Raw genomic sequence first — 18,973 nt, 5'->3', positions numbered from 1 at the left:
AGTAACAATCAAATATTAAGAACGGTCAACTTTACCATAAAACTGCATACATTAGTTGGAGATTCTACGCATGTTCTCCAACCACACTTCTTTGGACACAGTCTCACTCTGGGGACAGTACACCTTGCCCCTGTATTGGCTATGCCCAGTTTCAGCAGTCTTAAATTGGCCACACTTCTTGCAAGTGTTCGCCTCTACTGTTCGCTTGTAGGGTCTCTTGGGCATAGCTCCTTGACTAGGACCTGGTGGAGCTGGCTGTGAGGTGGTGCCTTGGACAACTGCTGGCTGTAAAACTGGCATGCCCTGCACCATTTGCACACCATGAACTACCGGCATGCCCTGCACCATTGGCATTCCCTGCACCATTGGCACAAACTGGAGCAACGGCACACTTTGGAAACCTGTTGACACCATTTGCAGTGATGCTCCAGGTGCTGCTGGTGTTTTGGGTCTGAGAGGGGGCTGCCTAATAGATATCACTCTTTGCTTTGCCTGTCCTGCTGTGCTATCTGGTAGCTTGTACTGGTGCAGCTGCATTGGTTGCTGCAGCTCAGTTCGTAGCCGTTTGGCATCCTGAAGAGGCTCCTGAGCTTCAGGGATGGGATGAGGCAAATCAAGGCCTCGAACTATCAGTGTCACTTGCTGGTCTATCTTTCTTTCGTTGTACCAGTCAATCAGGGTGTTCTGGTTAACCTCCACCAGCTGCAATGAAGTTTCGTTCATCACCAAGCCATTGCCAAACACAAGCTGCCTTATCTTGCGATAGTCTTCTAGGATCAAAGACCATCTTGAATAAGTTTTCCCGCCTTTTCTTTTGGGGGCAAGGTGGATTACGCATAGCCTGATGAAAATGGTTTCCACCAGACGGCAACAGTCAGGCCACTGAGCAGGTGCGCTGCTTGCACCCAGCACGCATCTGGTGGTGCTCTCTACTCCAGGGGTGCGAGTGGGCGTCTTTGGTGTTCTGAAGCGTCCAGTCAGCAGTCTCTTCTTAAATCAAGGTCGATACACCACCCGCCGCTTGTCAAAGGCATCCAGGTTTTGCCAAAGTCCAATAATTGTTTCCGCTTCCTGGTTAGTCAGGCTGAGGGCTGTGCGTTTCCGAAGCTCGACCAGATATTCTGACAGCCTGTCCACATGCTGGAATCCTGGCATGTTCTGGGAGTCAACAGCCTATTAAAAACAAATTACACTAAATATTTTGTTTGATATTCACATTTTCTGTTAATTAACTAATTACTCTTAAGTTCAAAATATCTGAAATGCACTGAAGCAGATATTCGCAAACACCGTTTGAAATATTCAAGTTAAATTGAAACGCATACAAGTGACACTTACCGTTTCATCATCATCCTGACCTGTATCTCCAGGCTCCACGTGAACAGGTGAGAGAGCAGTTGTAGACTGTGAGGGGTCACGTGTCAGAAGAACCGGTGAAGTACATATGGAGGCCTGGATAGATGTGGCACTGCTTGCAACCAAGGTAGAGGGACTCGTTGTCATGGTGGAGGGCGGTGACAGAACAGCCTCTGGATCTCTTATTGTGTGATCCTCATTGATGTCAAAGAACCCTTCATCTTCCTCCCTCTCCTCCACATCAAGTTCCTCTATAAGCTCTGCCGTCTGCTCAGAGTCTGGGTTCATGTCCTGCAGTGCCCGACCAGTCTGCTGGAATAAATACTGCACTCCAATAAGTTCACCTAAATAAACAAATAAAAGGGAATTAAATACAAATGAGAGAGTTAATTATATAAAAAAATAAGACTCACAAACTGCAGGTTTATTAACAAAAACAAATTCTCTTACCAGTGTAACATGCAGGTGGATGAAATGTGGGGACCACTTTCTTGCCAAACAGCTTTTCATTATTCCTGTTTACGCAGTAAACAAGTTCTCCCGTGTAGCTGCACAAAGCTGATGGTCCTGATAACAAGGAAGCAGCCTCCCGGTCCTGATTCCACCGGTTTAGTCCCTCCAGCAGATAAATCTGAAAGTTAAGACTGTTGGCACTGGTACCTGTAAAGAGACAATAGTGTTTAGATGGTATTAAAGAAACACACAAAGGCATGTGATGGTTTGTTTTTACAAATGCAAAGTATTTGTCACAGACACATACCTGGGGTAAAACGGTTTAAATGTAAATGAAAGGACTCTAGAGATGTGGATCCTCTGGCACATCGGTATGTCTTCAGAAGCACACCTCCCTTGGTTAAGGTCCCAGTCTCAGTATAGAGGGCTACACCGGGTGGGTCCTGGATGCATTTGACATGCTTCTTCTGGACAGTCCAGATGTGCTCCATCCTTTCTCTGTCCAGAAGAGGAACACCCATAGAGTCACTGCCATTGCTGGTCATGAGCTCTGTTAGCAGCCGCTCAAGGAGAAGAATGGTAGTCTCCTCTCCACGGGTCCTCCTCCGACAATGCAGAGCCAGCTCCTGTTTGGAAAGATGTTTACTGACAACTTCATCTGTCAGCACAGGCCAACCCTGGGACACCAGCAGCTCTTTCTTGGCTCTGCGTAGCACAGCAACATCAGCAGCATCCCATTCAAAGATGCATGCAGACAGTCGTGCCATGAATATAGGATAAAGCTGATGGGCATCAGTTGTACAGCCCACAGCAATCCTGCGCATGAAATGCCAGATGTCCAGCCTTATTAAGAGATCTGGCCATCCTCTGAACCTGGTTTTCAGCTTGGTTTCCCCCACCTCAGTGCAGCACCCACAGTCAACATACAACACAGCAGGTGGATCCACACCAGCCTGCTGGTATCTTTTCACCAGACCATCTATCATCATGTCCAGTCCTGCTCCTTCCTGGGCTGTCAACACACTCATGAGCACCTGACCAAACTCATTGCCAACAGAGGTGAGCCATTTTCCTGTTCCCCTCGCTGTACCAGCCAGCTTCTTGGTGATCTGCAAAAGACATATGAAACATGCTTTACAAATGTAATGAAACCAACCATGCAAATTACAAATAAAGCACCTTTTTGCGATAAAACAGACAATGGCATACATAGAATTTAACTGCTAACCTTTTTTGTGGAATCCATTTTCAACACTGTGCCATGTGTGGATGTTATCCTGGCATGGATTTCATCCAGCCTTGTCAGGATGTCTTGGCTGTACACAGTGAGAAGCCACTTGACGCTCGGCAACACTGTAGGCTCAGGAGGTTCCTGGAACTGCATTGGCAACACCCCAGGGCGGTTGATGAAGTCCATGCACTGGGTGGTGTACCGGGCCAGACGCTGGAGCCACTCCTCGCTGTGGTTCTCACGCAGCTGTTTAATAACACGCGTGGGGCTGTTGCCTAGGCCACGTTCACGCAAGAGTCTAATGACTCTCAGATCACAGGCATACCTAAAAAAAAGCAAAATCCACAGATACATTATTTACACCACATAAAAATATTTAAAGTGTCTGCAAATATGGGATGATGGGCTAACAACTTGAGGAAATTAAAGTGTACTCACTTCTGCGTGAGGATGACCCGAAACTCAGAGCGATGACCCAGATCCAGCTGTTGCAGGACAGTCTGACTCCAGGACACATGAGAAGCTTTACACTTCTTACAGATGAGGGTTTCTGTGACCATGTTGTACATCCTGTCAATGTCATGAACTTGCCGTGCCCTTTTATGCAGACCGCCTCCTGTCAGTTGATGCTGTCCACAGGCAGGATTGGGACAGAGAACCTTGACCTTCCACAGCTTATACGGCATCCACAGCAAAAGGGCATGACAAAAAAATCTGTCAGGAGCAGGAGCCTGATTGTATGTCAGTGCAGGCTGTGGTGGGTGATACCAGAGCTAAAGGTTGTCACGGAGTTCCGGCTTTCCCCTGGACCCCATTTTAAAAAGCCGGCTTGCAATCCACCTGTGATCCTCTGGTGGCAAGGTCTCCGACCACAAACGAGGAAGCGGTAGTACACTTGGTGCTTGTAACAGCGCGGTAGGAGCACTCTGTGAGGAAAAAGAGACAAAACATTTAGTCCCTTAAGTTACCTTTGTTAAATAACGCTTTATCCAAGATGACCCTTAAATAAAATGCTCATCTAAATAACGGATTATTTTCACACTTAAAAGTATTTTTCAGCTGTAGTCATTAAAACTTAGTTTACCGTGTCTATCTATTTAATTCATCGAGTTTCTGCAGAATTACAAGAGTTGTGTATACAGGAGGATAAAGAAAAACACTTTAATTACAAATTAGCAATGACCAGACAAGCAGATGCACACAACACACTAAAACAACATTTAACACCAACTAAGATGAGAAAAGGAATTGAATCACAGACAGACTATAAATACACAGGACAGATAATCAAATTAAACAAGACACAGGTGAGGACGATTGAAAATAATGAGAACAGAGGCGGAGCTAATTAACAAGATAATAAACAGGATTAAATCCAGTGGCGTGCCGTGGTGTTTCAGTCAGGGCCTTCAGTAAGCATGTATAAACCCCATATATACTCATCTGTTCAGCTAATCCACCCATATGCAAATAATGCGCATATTCGGCCGCAAATAGACACTCAGCAACATGACAGCTGATCAACAATTAGCCTAAAACAGTATGCTAGGTAAGGGTGGGTTGAACTCAGAGACTAAATTTCACTGCATGTATCAATACATGTAATCCCCCTATGCACACTGTGTGCATAGTGTCACATCCACATACCACAGTAGGCTACAATTAGTGCAACACGAACCACTCAATAACAATGTGCATAAGCCCTTAATAATGCTTATTATCAGATACAAACCACAATCTGCACGATAGAATACTTGACAAGTAGTAAAGCACTCACCCGTCACTTTTTAGTCACATACCCGATGAAGCTGCGCTGTGTTACTGAAGTCTGTCGTCTCATCCACCATAACTGCCACAAAATTTGTTTGTTTAATTTCTTCTTTGATGTGATCATTTAACACTTCTGACACTGCATTAATTATATCGTTTTGATGTTTCCTGACGGTCCTGTAAAAACTGTGGCCGTGGCAAGTTGATGTCGCAAGTCAGCATCATGCTCCGCTAATAATTCCAAGTAATTACCCCTGTTCAGCGAATCGGATTCATCGTGTCCCCTAATAATTATTGCCATCCCAAAAAGAAAACAGAGTCAATAAGACGCATCAGAATGTCCCGGTTCTTTCTGACCTTCTCATTGTGGACGCTGATCTCCCGTTTTCTCTCCTTGTTAAGTTGCAAATCCACAAGACGTTCACCAAAAGTTTTTAAATGCACGACTGACATTATTATGGCGCTCGGAGCCTTGGTGTTTAAGAGCTGCCTTCGTGAAGCTGTTCAGACTGTCAAAGCCAGAATCATTCCATGTCCCTTTACTCGTATTAAAAAGTAAACACGGCCAACAAAATAACCTCTTGTGCTGGGGGCAACAAGATCGCGTGTATCTGCAACAGCGGATGTCATTTTCTTTAATAATAACTGAATGTCCCGCTCACGTTGGAAATTGATGACAGACGTAAGGGGTAGCGCTGGGCACGTCGCTAGACCCGGAGGATGTGCTGTCAATAAACGTCAAAATTTGATTGGTTGATGTTTCTGTCACTAATGATTGTAACCAATCAGATGTGTTGTCCTTCAACACAAGCCTAGCAGTATCTGTAGAGCTGGCCCCAGCTGAATAAGCTGACTTTTATGTGAATTTTTGAGGGTAATCCAGTTCAACCTTAACAAAACTAACGAATTTTGTGGACATTACACCAATGGAAAAAATAAATAAATAGCATACTAAAGAAAAACATTTAACACTTAAAATATATTTTTTTATTTTTTTATAGGGCCAGCAGAGAAGGCCCTGCTGGTCCTGACGGCCCACCACTGATTAAATCAAATAACATAAAATAAGGAAAAACTGGATACATGACTCTGACAAGAATCTTTGCAATTCAGCATTTTATGCATATTTGACTCCTTTTCACCAGTGACTGTATGATGTTAAGATTAATATTCTTACATTGTGAACAATTAAGAAACTCATACACAACTACTTCAATAAATTAAAACATGCAGCGATGCTAATGACATACAATGAAAAGGCAGGTAAATGTAAACTATAATATGTAAACTATCACAAAACATAAAAACTAAATAACATTGTACAGTGAATCAGGGGTAAACTTTGGATCTTTTTTTAGAAATTCTGTTATTATTCTGTGTTGAAAGCTTTATGTAAACATTTGTCCAGTGTATTTGATATCTCAAATGTTGAAAGAAAATAAAAGTCAAAAAGCCCATGAAACTTTTTACAGTGTACAAACTGGTAACTTTAAATTAGTCATTAAAAAGGTAATTATATAAAAATAATAAAATGTATCATTTCTGGGCATGTGAGCCTTTATCTATTACTAGATATCAAATACTGACAAATGGATACATTTGTGGCAAAGGTGTTCAGAATTTAAAATTGTTACAAACGTGTCAGTTGGCTGGCCCCATTGTGTGTGACAGTTAATATACAAACATAATAAGCCCACTGGACCAGTAGAATATTAAACTACTTACGGAGACAACGCTGCATGATGATGTGGGACTGGTAACATCGGCAGTTGATCTGGGGACGGAGACTGGAACTCCAGGGTCTTGTGTCTGTACAAACATGCAATGCAATATATTTTACAACAGTAGAAAGACATCAAATATAACTGTTCAATCATTTAATGTCATCCTAGATGTAACAATACACCACTGTTCAGTAGTATGTGTTCAGTTTTGGGTCATTCTTCGGAAATGTCCATTTTTCTGTCCCTAGCCTTTACAGAAATATTACACTTGAAACACCCTTTAGGGTTACAATTTTTTATATTTTAAAATGAAACAATTGTTGTTTTTGATCAATGTAATGTGCATGCAATGCATTGCTGAATAAGAGTGTCAATTTCTTAAAAAATAAATATTGCTGACCACACCAAATTTGTGATAGTAAATCTATTTAAAATAAAGCACTGTATAGTAATATAGTATTGTTCTTACTTCATTATATTATGGTTTTCTGGAATAATAAACGGAGAAAAGAATTATGCAAATGCAATGTGGCCTATACATACAGTGGTGCTTGGTATAGGAGGACTGGACACTGCTGTTGAGCTAGGTTGCTCAGTAGCCTGAGATGGTCTTCTAGCCATCTTTAGGTTGGGCTTCGCTGCAGCAATATGAGACCCGCTAAATCTTGACTTGGTAAACTGAAATAGGGCAAAACAATTTCAATAAAAATGTGTTAGCACAGTGGGGAAAAAATAAAATTACTTTGAATTACACCTGAAATGGCTGCATGATAAATGCAGATAAAGTATTAACATATTTACTACATATTTACTACTTAAGTCAATTTCGCATACATGACAGAAAAAGTAGCTTTAACTGCCAAAATAAAGAAGACCAAAATAAAGTGAAAAACCATAAGGCACTTTGCTGTGTAGTTTAATGGTCTTTACCCTACAACAGCAGAGCCAAAGTAGAGAGGAAGAGGAGAATCCAAGAACACACTGTAAAAATGCTGGGTTATTTTAACCTATCACTGGATAAATATTGGAGAGAACACCATTGGGTTACACATTACATAATGCTGGGCTGTTGTTACCAAACCACGTGTTAAAATAAATTTGGTGGTGGTGTGGCCATCTTTGTGCAAAGCAACATTCCTTGTAAGTTCAAACAAAATTTCATACGCGATGACATTGAAGCTATATGGGTAGACGTCCATGTACCTTATATGAGACCAGTGCTTGTGAGATGCTGTTATAGACCTCCTGATGCACACATGGACTATCTAACATGCTTAGGTGAAATGCTTGATAATGTCTCTGATGTTAACTGTGAACTTTACTTGCTTGGAGATATAAACATTGATTGGAATGATGACAGATGCACAAAGAAAAAGAAAGTAATTTCCTATTTAAGTGTCTGCAATTAACATCAAATAGTTAAAGTGACAACTAGAATCTTTAGCAACAAGGTGGGCATTACAACAGCAACATGTATTGACCACATTTAGAGAAACTTGTTCATGCTTTCATCACAAGCAGGGTGGATTACTGCAATGGACTCCTTACTGGTATCCCCAAAAAAACCATTAGACAGCTACAGCTCATACAAAACACTGCTGCCAGAATTCTGATCAGAACCAAAAAATCTGAGCACATTACTCCAATCCTCAGGTCCTTACACTGGCTTCCTGTTACATTTAGAATAGATTTTAAAGTAGTTATTCGTTTATAAATCACTTCATGGCTTAGGACCCAAATACATGACAGATGTGCTAACTGAATATAAACCTAACAGATTACTCAGATCATTAGGATCCGGTCAGTTAGAAATACCAAGGGTTTACTCAAAACAAGGTGCATCAGCATTTAGATATTATGCCACCTGTAGCTGGAATCAGCTTCCAGAAGAGATCAGATGTGCTTCAACATTAAACACTTTTAAATCTAGATGAAAACACATCTGTTTAACCCTCTAGGCGCCACGGTCGACTTTTGTCGACAAGATGCGTCACTGAATGTAACTGCCGATTTTGTCACATAGGGTGTTAAATTTCGTTCATCCGCCCCCTCCACTAGATGGCAGACATGTCATAATTTATACCCGACTCAGAAAAACATCATGCTTCTATACAAACTCTTAGAACAAGTGCGCATTGAAGTGCGCAACAGCATAGCTAGTATGCAAGTGAGTCATTTTATCAGAGCGATAACCTCAGCAAGTTTTTTCAATACATGATCATATAATGGCATCAAAAAAGCTTACCTGCAATGAAGTGTTGGGTCTTATATTCGCTGACAATGATTCTGAAGGGGAATATCTGCCTTCAGAAGATGCTGGTGATTCATTTAGTGACCACGATTCAGACGCGCCCCTGCTTTGCAATCGTGCAGCTGGCAAAGTGAAAGTGTAGCTATACACCAAGCACAAATGATGAATCCTTTGCCCAATGTCAGTGGTGGGAATGTTACACGGGGTCGGAGAATTCATCGGTTTAGCAGGCGTGTTACAGGTGTGGGGAATGTGGCTGGAGGTAATATGCGCGTCTAGTCTTTTTACCGTGCAAGCAATGTAGAGCGAGCTGCGTCTTCCCGAGCGGGCCCTGGGAGTCTGTCGGGCGAGCGGCCGACTTCCAGTGCTCCGTCCCGTGCACCTCATCACAATCACGGTGACAGTAAAGGCAATAGTCCCAGCTGTGCAAATTCTCTCCACTCGGGGCGCATGCGAGACAGATCTGGCCATGCGGCTCGTAGCAGGAGCAGAGGCGGTGTTACACGGGGCAGAGGAGCCATTATGCATAACGTTAGTCTATCAACGCGCAGATCAGTTTGTTTACTACTTACTATTTACCTGAGCATTCAGTATTGTGCAATATAGCATACAGAAGGTTAGGGACATTTTGGGGGGAAATAAGTGCTGCATTTTATCATTCAAACATGTGACTTTTCATGAAAATTCAAGATGGCTGCCACATATGACGTCATAATATGCAAATTTAATGGGACATTTTATTCCCCTCCATAAAGTGTGTCATCCTTAATATTTCTCTAATTTACAGAAAGTCTCTATCTCTTATCACGTTTAAGATATAGCCTTTTGAAAGTAACATGTCAAAATTAAACGTTTTAGGAAAATACCTCTGGCGCCTAAAGGGTTAACTCTTCATTTACTGAATGAGCACTGTGCTGCTTCACAATGACTGCACTTTTAACTCAAGTCACTTTTACTCCTGTTTTATTCTTTTTAACATTTTAAACTGTTTTTATTAAAATCACATTTATTTTCTTTAAAGGCGCTCTAAGCGAATAATGTGCGACGTCACTTCCTGTTGATGTTTGAACTGTTTTCAAACAGACAGAGCGTAGCTACCTCCTCCCCCTCCCCCTCCCTTCCGTGCTTTCATGAACGCGCCCAACCCCCACCCCCAAATCCTTCTTGTCGTTTATTGGCTGGAACACTTTGTTATGGTTTCTGTTTGTAGGTTTGGCCATTTGTTGATATTGCCGTTTGTGAAGCCGGGGCTGTCTACAGAGATCGCGTTTTTTTACAGTTTGATCAGCGGACAGGCAGCAAGCAGATAGTGAGGAGATGTTTCCGGTATGTAACAAAAAATGTTTTATGGTCTAAAACGCTTCAATTCGCTTAGAGCACCTTTAATTGACTTTAAATTCTCATGTATCTTTGTTTTTATTGTGATTTTATCGTGTGTTAAAATGCGTTCACTTTGAATGACCTCTGTGTATGAAATGTGCTATACAAATAAATTTGCCTTGCCTTGCCTACACTTTCATGGCTCACTTTAAACCAAAGAATAACAGTTACTTTAAAGCTCACGTAACACACGCTGTTTCTGCATTTCTGATATTAATCTGGAGTACCTATGGAGTAGTATGACATCCTTTATATCTCTGAAGAGTCTTTAGTTTAATCAGATTTATAAAAGAAAGATTAGCTTCACCGAATCTTTCCGATAACGTACGAAAAAATGAAGAAGGAGTTATAACACGGGAGGAGCGAGTACGAGTCATGCAACACTATACAACACTGTTTTAACTTATGATTCACTACATGTTCGTGTCATTTATATAAGATACACGCGCCTATTTCCAACAGAAGACAGAAGTCTTACTTACCACGTGTAACTCGTCACGAAAATCCACCGCATCAAACAAACACGCAAAACTCCGCTGCTAATCCGGATAATAAACTATATCCATTGTTTCCATAAGGCTGGATGTCTTCTCCTTACATCCAAAAACACACTTCTTGTTGTGCCATTGTTGACTTTTGAAATTAAACAAAGCTGAGTGGCGTGATAAGCTGTTAGCAAGCTCTAGCGTCTCCCGCTGACTGACGGCTGGGCGGGGTTTTCCGGGGGAAGTTTTCCGGCGGAAGCCCATATAAAGAAGTGATACGTATCGAAAACCCCTGAAACGTCAGTTAGAACCGTAATCGAAAAAAATTAGCCGAAACTTGTACGAACCCTGGCGAAGTGCATTCGGCACAGAAATACTCTGAAACACGCCCAACTGCATTTTTGACACTTTGCCTACGTTTAGCATGAGGAAACAACTCTATAACTGTGTTAATAAGTCAGAATGCTTGAAATACCATTAAACCCCCCCTTTAAGCACCATGATCTATAACACATTGACAATGAAAATGCCTATTTCTCTGTTTAATCAAATACTGTAACGCTGTTCATAATCATAACACCAGAAAAGCAAATAATGGTCATATAGTGACCCCCCCACCAAAAACTAATTTTTTGAAGAAAACTGTCCTGTATAGAGCTATTCTCATCTGGAATACCATTCCCATTGAAGTTTGTCACCTAAGCTGTCATTTAAAAGTAGTCTACGGTGTTATGTGTTGATGTAGGTTTTTATATGTCTTGATTAATGTAATCATAAATCATATCTTATTAATTGTCTAGTCCTGTTTTAAATTGAAACTAGATTTTAGGTATGAGTATGTGTATGTATGTATGTATGTATGTATATATATGTAATGTTTATATGTGTATATTTATCAACTGTGATTATTGAAATGTTGGGATCCATATAAATAAACAAATAAACAAATAAAAACAACCCAGCATTGGGTAACTTTTAACTCAGCGGTATGTTCTATACAATATTTACAGAGCGATGGGTTAAAAAAGCCCTGCCTTTTTTAGAGGGCAGGAACGATAGGGCATATAGGTTGCAAAGCAAGGGAACAATCATACCTTGACACAAGATATTTAAACTGACCAATCAGCAGACGCCACAGTGTGTGTCAGTTGGCAGGCAAATGTGAAAACATCTCAGCCTTTACTTTCTATACTTTACCAAATTTCCAATCAATACAGACTTTGATACTTAAATGTATAGTTAACATTGCAAGTCCTGTAAAAAATGTAATTAATCTACCTGTGACAAACTTGGCGAAATCCTTGATGGAGTACGCTGGGGTGGAGGCTGAGGGTGGACCTGAGGTTGAGGCTGGACCTGAGGTTGATGCTGGACCTGAAGTTGATGCTGGACCTGAGGTTGAGGCTGGACCTGGGGCTGGACCTGAGGTTGAGGCTGGACCTGGGGTTGATGCTGGACCTGAGGTTGATGCTGGACCTGAGGTTGATGCTGGACCTGAGGTTGATGCTGGACTTGAGGTTGATGCTGGACTTGAGGTTGATGCTGGACCTGAGGTTGATGCTGGACCTGAGGTTGAGGCTGGACCTGGGGTTGATGCTGACTCTCCTCCTGTGGTGATCCAATAGCAGCAGCAGACTGTTGTTGCATGACCCTTGGTGTCTGTCCAGTAGACATAGGTGGCTGATAAAGACAACCAAAAATTACATACAATCATATTTGAAAGAAAAACATTGTTCTTTTTTACTTGCAACATATTGAAATGTATTTTACCTTTTGAGTGTGAAAACCACATGTGCACTTTAGGACACCTCCAAACAATGTTGTCTGGCCACGAGAGTGCATCGGGCATTTTTCAATCTATAAACATTGTGGCAAATTCAATACACAGTACATGCATTTGTAATTTAAGAATAAAACTAAGGGAGTGACTTTTAAGGGAGTGATTCCCTTAAAAGATCATGTAAAGGAAAAACACAAGTCACACCTTGACTGAAACCCCCAACCATCCCTACCCCCACTTTCTCAAATCTTTGTTTCAAGTAGCTTTTCTTTTATAGTACAGCAGTAGTCAGTAGTACATTCAATCATAAATAAATAAACAAATAAATGCATATAAACAATTACACCATGTAAATCCTAAGTCACGTTACAATGTTGTAATGAATGAGACTAATGAATGAGATTACTAATCTCTTGCTTTATTATGTAAATACAGTAAACAAACAGTTCTACTTTTACTGTTTAATTATGCATGTCAACAAACACTAATGTACTTTCATTAGTTACTATTATGGAAATACAGTAAATGGCCAGATCTATTGTAAATGCTTAATTATGCAAGTCAACAAACACTTGTTGTTCATTGTTTTCTTACGCAAAAATAACAAAAAACACACACTTACCCTTTGATAAAGCTCGTGCCACTTTTTTGTCTAGGAGCTGGTCTATTACCTTCTTCTGAAGGCCAAACACCTGTACTGGCAAACTTTCTTAGACGTGAAATCCATTCAGCGTCCGACATGCCTTTGTGCGATTTTTTTGCAGACATTGTCTTCTCCTAAACAGTTGTTAAAAACTATACTAATTAAAAATTAAACTCTAATTATCTCTCAGATTTAATTATGCTATTAAGTTATGCATTCTTACCGGTTATAGTCCGTAATAAAAGATACAAATATTTGTCCTCCGTTTAAAGATGTTGATGTCCGTGGCAATGATGCTCGTCGTAGGGCATGAACCTTCTACTGAACTTTTTTGACCCCTGACACTCCCAGTTAGGTCTTCTTATCCCTCTCGTCAAAGACCGTACACTTTCGGCCAATTTCGGCAACTTTATTGACATTTTTAGCCTACTCCCCCTACTGGCGAAGAGCGGCAACTCAAAAAAAAAAAAATAGAAGAGCAGTAACACGTCATCGAGCATCACTCTTACTCCACCTACAGGTGAGGAGGGGAATCGTACCCGAAGACTTTCTCTTTCACTCTGATTGGTCAAATGTTGAAAATGTTGAAACTTCCGCTCTGTGATTGGCTGCAAATGTTGAAGCGCTTCGACTCGATTGGCTCTAAATGTTGAAGCGCTTCGATTTGATTGGCTGTGCTTCAACATTTTTCAACATTATGTTGGACTATCCTTCGGCAGCTGGCGTTCAGGTCGCAGTCTCCTCTGGAGGCGTGGGTTCGAATCCCACTTCTGACATTCTGTTGCCCTTATTGGAGCCCCCCGTGCTGGTTCTCGTGGTTTCTTCCGAGTGAGCGTCCTTTTCAAAGACGACAGGCACGCGGAGGACAACCCTGTTTCCCATTTTGATAGAGATGAAGTTTGGCAGCTCTGCATGCCGACCTTCAGGATCCAGCTGTCGTCTCCAAGCATGATTGCCCTGCGCTGGGCCAGTGGCGCAATGGATAACGCGTCTGACTACGGATCAGAAAATTCTAGGTTCGACTCCTGGCTGGCTCGATTGTGTTTTTACTCCTTCCTCGAACACGTTGGGTGTTTGCTGTGCTGCGTCAACATGCCTCAGTATAGCAGAGGACACCCCAGGCTCTGATTGCTCAAATGGCGGAGGGCAGGCAATTTTGCCGGCCAACCTCAGGTCGATGGCCCGGAGGCAGTGGCGATTTGCCTCTCGGAGGCGCTGCGATCCTTGCCTTCGAAGCCAGCATTTCGCAGAACCCGGTGAAAAGGGCAAAACGGACATCAAAAGCGCGTTCCCTGACCGGGAATCGAACCCGGGCCGCGGTGGTGAGAGCGCCGAATCCTAGCCACTAGACCACCAGGGAGGGCACGCTAACCCTCAGGCCGTGGATGCCCGGGACAATGTGCGCAAGGGATATGGGGAAAATGTCTCAAACCGGTCGTAAAAAGTCACGCTGCCCTGTGTGAGGCTAGAAATCACGACCTTCAGATTATGAGACTGACGCGCTGCATAACTGCGCCAACGAGGCACGCCCACAAAGATTCCGCCTGGGTAGCCCTTTGAGCATGGTTGTGTGGCATTTTGTGCGCCACCAGCGAGGCATCTCCTGCGAGGAGAACACGACTGGGCTTCTTGCACTCTGGCTACCCACACTGAGGACATTCTCGTTCTTAATTTGTCCACGTACAGAAATAACTTCAAGGAGACACAGAGGGGCTATGTCATGCCCAGGATTCCTATCTAGATAAAAGGCTAGATAAAACGCATGCTAAAAAACACTTACATTTGACACATTTGACACAGCTGACACAATAATGAAATAACGTTACATATCCACAATGCAAAATCCCAGTTATGCAGTGATCACTTGTTTGGCTCGTTTTTAGACACAATATCAAGTGAAAACTTAAATTGCGCTACAGTTGAAAGACCGTCCGATGCAAGTTGGTGACGTGTTCCACATATTAGAATCTGTTAAAGAAAAAGCTCCGCGGCCATTGCCTGTGGCTGTAAACCGTACTTCGCACTCACCTCTTGGAGAAGCTCTTGTTTGCCTTGTGTGCTCGAGACACAATACCCCTGGTTCTTTTAAGGCTGCCCCGCCGCCGTATGGTTAACAGTTGTCTACATTAGAAACCGTGGAAAAAAAAACGGCTGTGAAAAGTACAAAGATGGCGCTTTTTTGTTAAATTGCAATAATGGCATCATCTGCTTTTGATCAAGTATTTTTATGACGCGTTCATGTAGACGAGTAGGGTCTGAGAATGGATATTTCTTTTTGTGACCTTGTTCTAATGCAGTATGAGAAAGGGGAAAAAGATCTTTAAATGCAAAACCACTTTCACAGTTTTTATCCTCCAATAACAGACAAATTTTAGAAACAGGCCGATCCAATAATCCTGTTTTTGTCTTCAGTCATACAGAACGAACCAGTCCTCGATGGTCAGAATATGTTTGAATGATCCTGCCTAACGACCAGGAACCACGTGGAGCAGTTGGATCCATTATGATGATTACATCACTAACAGCAACGTTTCTCTGTGGTTTCATCCATTTTTGTCGTTCTTGAAGCAGTGGAAGATACTCTATCCATCTTTTCCAAAAAATATTTGACAAATATTGGACTTGTCGCCATCTACGTCTGATATACAACTCACTTTCCTCAAAAAGTCCTGGTTGAAGAAGTGGTTTTGATCTTAGCTGCAGAATATGATTAGGCGTGAGAGCTTCTAAGTCATTTGGATCATCAGAGAGCTTTGTAATGGGGCGGTCATTAAGGATAGCTTTAGCTTCACAAAGAATTGTATGAAAGCTCTCATCATCCAAGGACTGTTGTCGAACAGTGGAATACAACACTTTCTTTACAAGGCGAATTAGCCTCTCCCACACTCCTCCATGATGTGATGCAGCAGGGGAATTAAAGGTCCATTTTATTTCTTCTAAAAGGAAAGTACGCTGAATTTTGTCATGATCCAAAGTTCTCAAAGCATTCCTAAGTTCTCTTTCTGCTCCAACAAATTTTGTGCCGTTATCAGATCTTAAATGCAGTACTTGTCCACGACGGCACATGAAACGGCGAATACAATTAATGCAGGAATCTGTATCCAGAGAATAGGCTACTTCAAGATGTATGCTCGACTGGTCATGCAGGTAAATAAAACTCCATACCTTTTTACAATACGACCTCTTTTTACGTCAACAGGTCCAAATTAGTCTACACCAGTATTAGAAAAAGGAGGCAAGTCCGGTATGATCCTTTCCCTTGGCAGATCAGACATCTTTTGTTCCCCAATTCTTCCTTGAAAACGTCGGCATGTGACACATTCAGATATTACTTTTCTACAAGCAGAGTTTGCATTAAGAATCTAATACTTTCTTCGTAATGTTGACAACATGTGGTTTCTTCCAGCATGACCCAGTTGTTTATGAACATTTTCCAAAATAAGTTTGGATACATGATGTTCCTTTGGCAGAATCAGAGGGTGTTTTGTCTCCTCAGGCATTGTTGCTTTACAAAGTCTTCCGCCCACTCTCAGTAAACCATCCATAAATACTGGATCAAGCTTGTAGATGTTACTACTCCTTCGAACTGCTGAAGTCCTACTTTGCAAGGAAGAAATATCCTGTTTGAATGCTTCCTGTTGACAAAATCCAATAATTGCAGTTTCTGCTTGAGAAAGATCTTCTGGTGTTAAACTCTGACCACAAAGACCAGTTCGGAACCTTTCAATTTCCTCTTTAACTTTGTCTTGGTTTACAGCAGAATCTTTTGTTCCAAAGGTAAATGAGGACTAAATCATTTTTTGTGTTGTGTGAGCTTCAAAATAATTTCTTTGTACTTTAGAATCCATGCCACTGCACTCTTCAATTTCTTCCAATCAGAAAAGTAGTTCAGGAACCGATTAGTAGTGTTTTCAGAATCTCTGGAAATGGCAGCAATTACCACTGTGTCCTTTTTCACCTCTGGATCATCTATTAAGGATCGGTCGAAAGAAGATTGTGGCCATTCTTCAAAAGCGTCCAAAAGAAATTCTGGACCCTGTATCCATCTCTTGGCTTTCAGGAAGTTTTCAATGAACATTCCCCTAGAGGCATCATCAGCAGGATTCAGCTTAGTTTCGATTAGGGTGGCCATTCGTGCCAGTTCCGCCGGACACGTCCCAAACATGTTTTTGGGTTCGTTCTCCGGAAGTCGCGTTGGTCGACCGCATATGTCATCAAGGTTTAATATGTCGGGTTTAATTTAAAATAAGCAACCGTTACATTTCAAGGTAAGAATGAAACTACAATGATTGTATGTCTTAAAATAAATAAATCTTAATTTTCTAATGTATTTTAACTGAAATGTGAGAACCTCGCGACCAACGCGACTTCCGGAGAACGAACCCGAAAACATGTTCGGGACGTGTCTGGTGTAACTGGCACGAATGGCCACCCTAGTTTTAATGTGTCTCCATTGTACAACATCTATTGCATCCCTGATGACTATCACTCTATTTGCCACAAATGTGTGAAATCTCTTGGCATTATTTGCAATGTACTTCAATACAGTTTGGCTGTCTGTCCAAAACATTGACTTGTCTAAATCCAGTTGAAGTTCTTTCTTGAGCATCTTGTCAATTCTGACTGCTAAGACAGCAGCTGTAAGTTCCATTCTTGGTATAGTTATTTGTTGTTTGCAACTCTGGATTTTCCAAGCATAAAAGAGAGTTTCACATTTTTCTATTCATCTTCCAGATGCAGGTAGGAAACTGTTCCATATTCACATTGGCTTGCATCTGAAAAGTGATGCAGTTGAGCATTCTTGACTTCTCCAAAATCCTTTGGCTTGATACATCTGTCAATTTTCCCCATACTTAACTTACTGAGATCTTGCAGCCACTCTGACCATTGACGTGAAAAAGACATTTCATCATCCCATCCAATGCTTCTTTTACACAATTCCTGCAACAACAGCTTAGAAGGAAGTATTAGTGGTGCAAGAAATCCCAAAGGATCGTAAATAGAACTGATAATTGATAAAACGCCTCGTCTTGTATGTGGTCTTTCACTCCTTGCAATCTTGAAAACAAATGCATCAGACTCAACACACCAATGCAACCCAAGTGCTCTTTCTACAGGCAGATTATCTTTATCCAGATTGAGATCCTTGGTTGATTTTGACAGATGTTCCTCTGGAATACTTGCTAATACCATGCGGCTATTACTCATCCATTTGGATAGCTGGAATCCTCCTCTAGAACAGACTGTAGATAAATCTTTAACCATCTAAAGTGCCTCCTCTTCAGTGGGAACAGATATTAAACAATTATCTACATAGAAGTTATGCAGAATGCCATTCAGAACTTTGTATGAAAAACAAGTTTTGTAATCTTCAGCAAGTTTCCTCAAAGCAAAATTACTACAGATTGGGGATGAAATGGCTCCAAACAGATGAACTTTCATTCTGTACTCCATCTGGCTTTGTGTGGTATCACCTTCAGGCCACCATAGAAAACGAAGAAAATCCACATGTTTCTGCGATACTTTGACCTGGTGGAACATAGCCTGAATATCTGCCATCAAAGTCACATGCTCTTGCCTTAACCTGGTCAACACACCCAACAATGTATTGGTAAGATTTGGTCCTTGCAACAATTGTGAGTTTAGGGAAACTCCTTTGAAAACTGCCCTACAGTCAAATACAACTCTGATGGTCTTCTTTTTAGGATGGTATACCCCATGATGTGGGATATACCACACCTTTCCATCATCCCGATGTAATTGTTCTTGTGGCACTGCTTTAGCATACCCCTTGTCAATAACACCAGTAAGAAATGCCGTGTACTCACTTTAAAACTCCTGGGGCCTCATTTATCAACAGTGCGTAGAAAATGTTCTATATTTGTACTTACGAATGAAAT

The 18,973-nt window shown here is 41.6% G+C and overlaps 1 protein-coding gene, 1 long non-coding RNA gene and 1 other non-coding gene across 3 annotated transcripts; 1 reads left to right on the top strand and 2 right to left on the bottom strand.

The window, feature by feature from the left end:
- Positions 1–996: 996 nt before the first annotated feature.
- On the bottom strand, positions 997–3,790 carry LOC135728227 (uncharacterized). Its single transcript, XM_073811510.1, has 6 exons — positions 3,479–3,790; positions 3,038–3,365; positions 2,117–2,918; positions 1,807–2,016; positions 1,339–1,700; positions 997–1,173 (listed from the first exon to the last, which is right to left on the bottom strand). Exons 1-6 carry the CDS (start codon positions 3,724–3,726, stop codon positions 997–999), a joined length of 2,127 nt encoding a protein of 708 aa, XP_073667611.1. The 5' UTR covers positions 3,727–3,790.
- A 43-nt stretch (positions 3,791–3,833) lies between these two features.
- On the bottom strand, positions 3,834–7,122 carry LOC141280012 (uncharacterized). Its single transcript, XR_012334821.1, has 3 exons — positions 7,078–7,122; positions 6,536–6,619; positions 3,834–3,966 (listed from the first exon to the last, which is right to left on the bottom strand). It is a non-coding gene; the product is annotated as an uncharacterized lncRNA (long non-coding RNA).
- A 6,915-nt stretch (positions 7,123–14,037) lies between these two features.
- Positions 14,038–14,110, top strand: trnar-acg (transfer RNA arginine (anticodon ACG)). The gene has a single exon. It is a non-coding gene; the product is annotated as a tRNA-Arg (tRNA).
- Positions 14,111–18,973: the final 4,863 nt, after the last annotated feature.

Source organism: Paramisgurnus dabryanus, chromosome 13 (genome assembly GCF_030506205.2).
Source record: "Paramisgurnus dabryanus chromosome 13, PD_genome_1.1, whole genome shotgun sequence".
NCBI classification, from domain to species: Eukaryota; Metazoa; Chordata; class Actinopteri; order Cypriniformes; family Cobitidae; genus Paramisgurnus; species Paramisgurnus dabryanus.
This window is presented reverse-complemented; position numbering and strand designations above follow the sequence as displayed.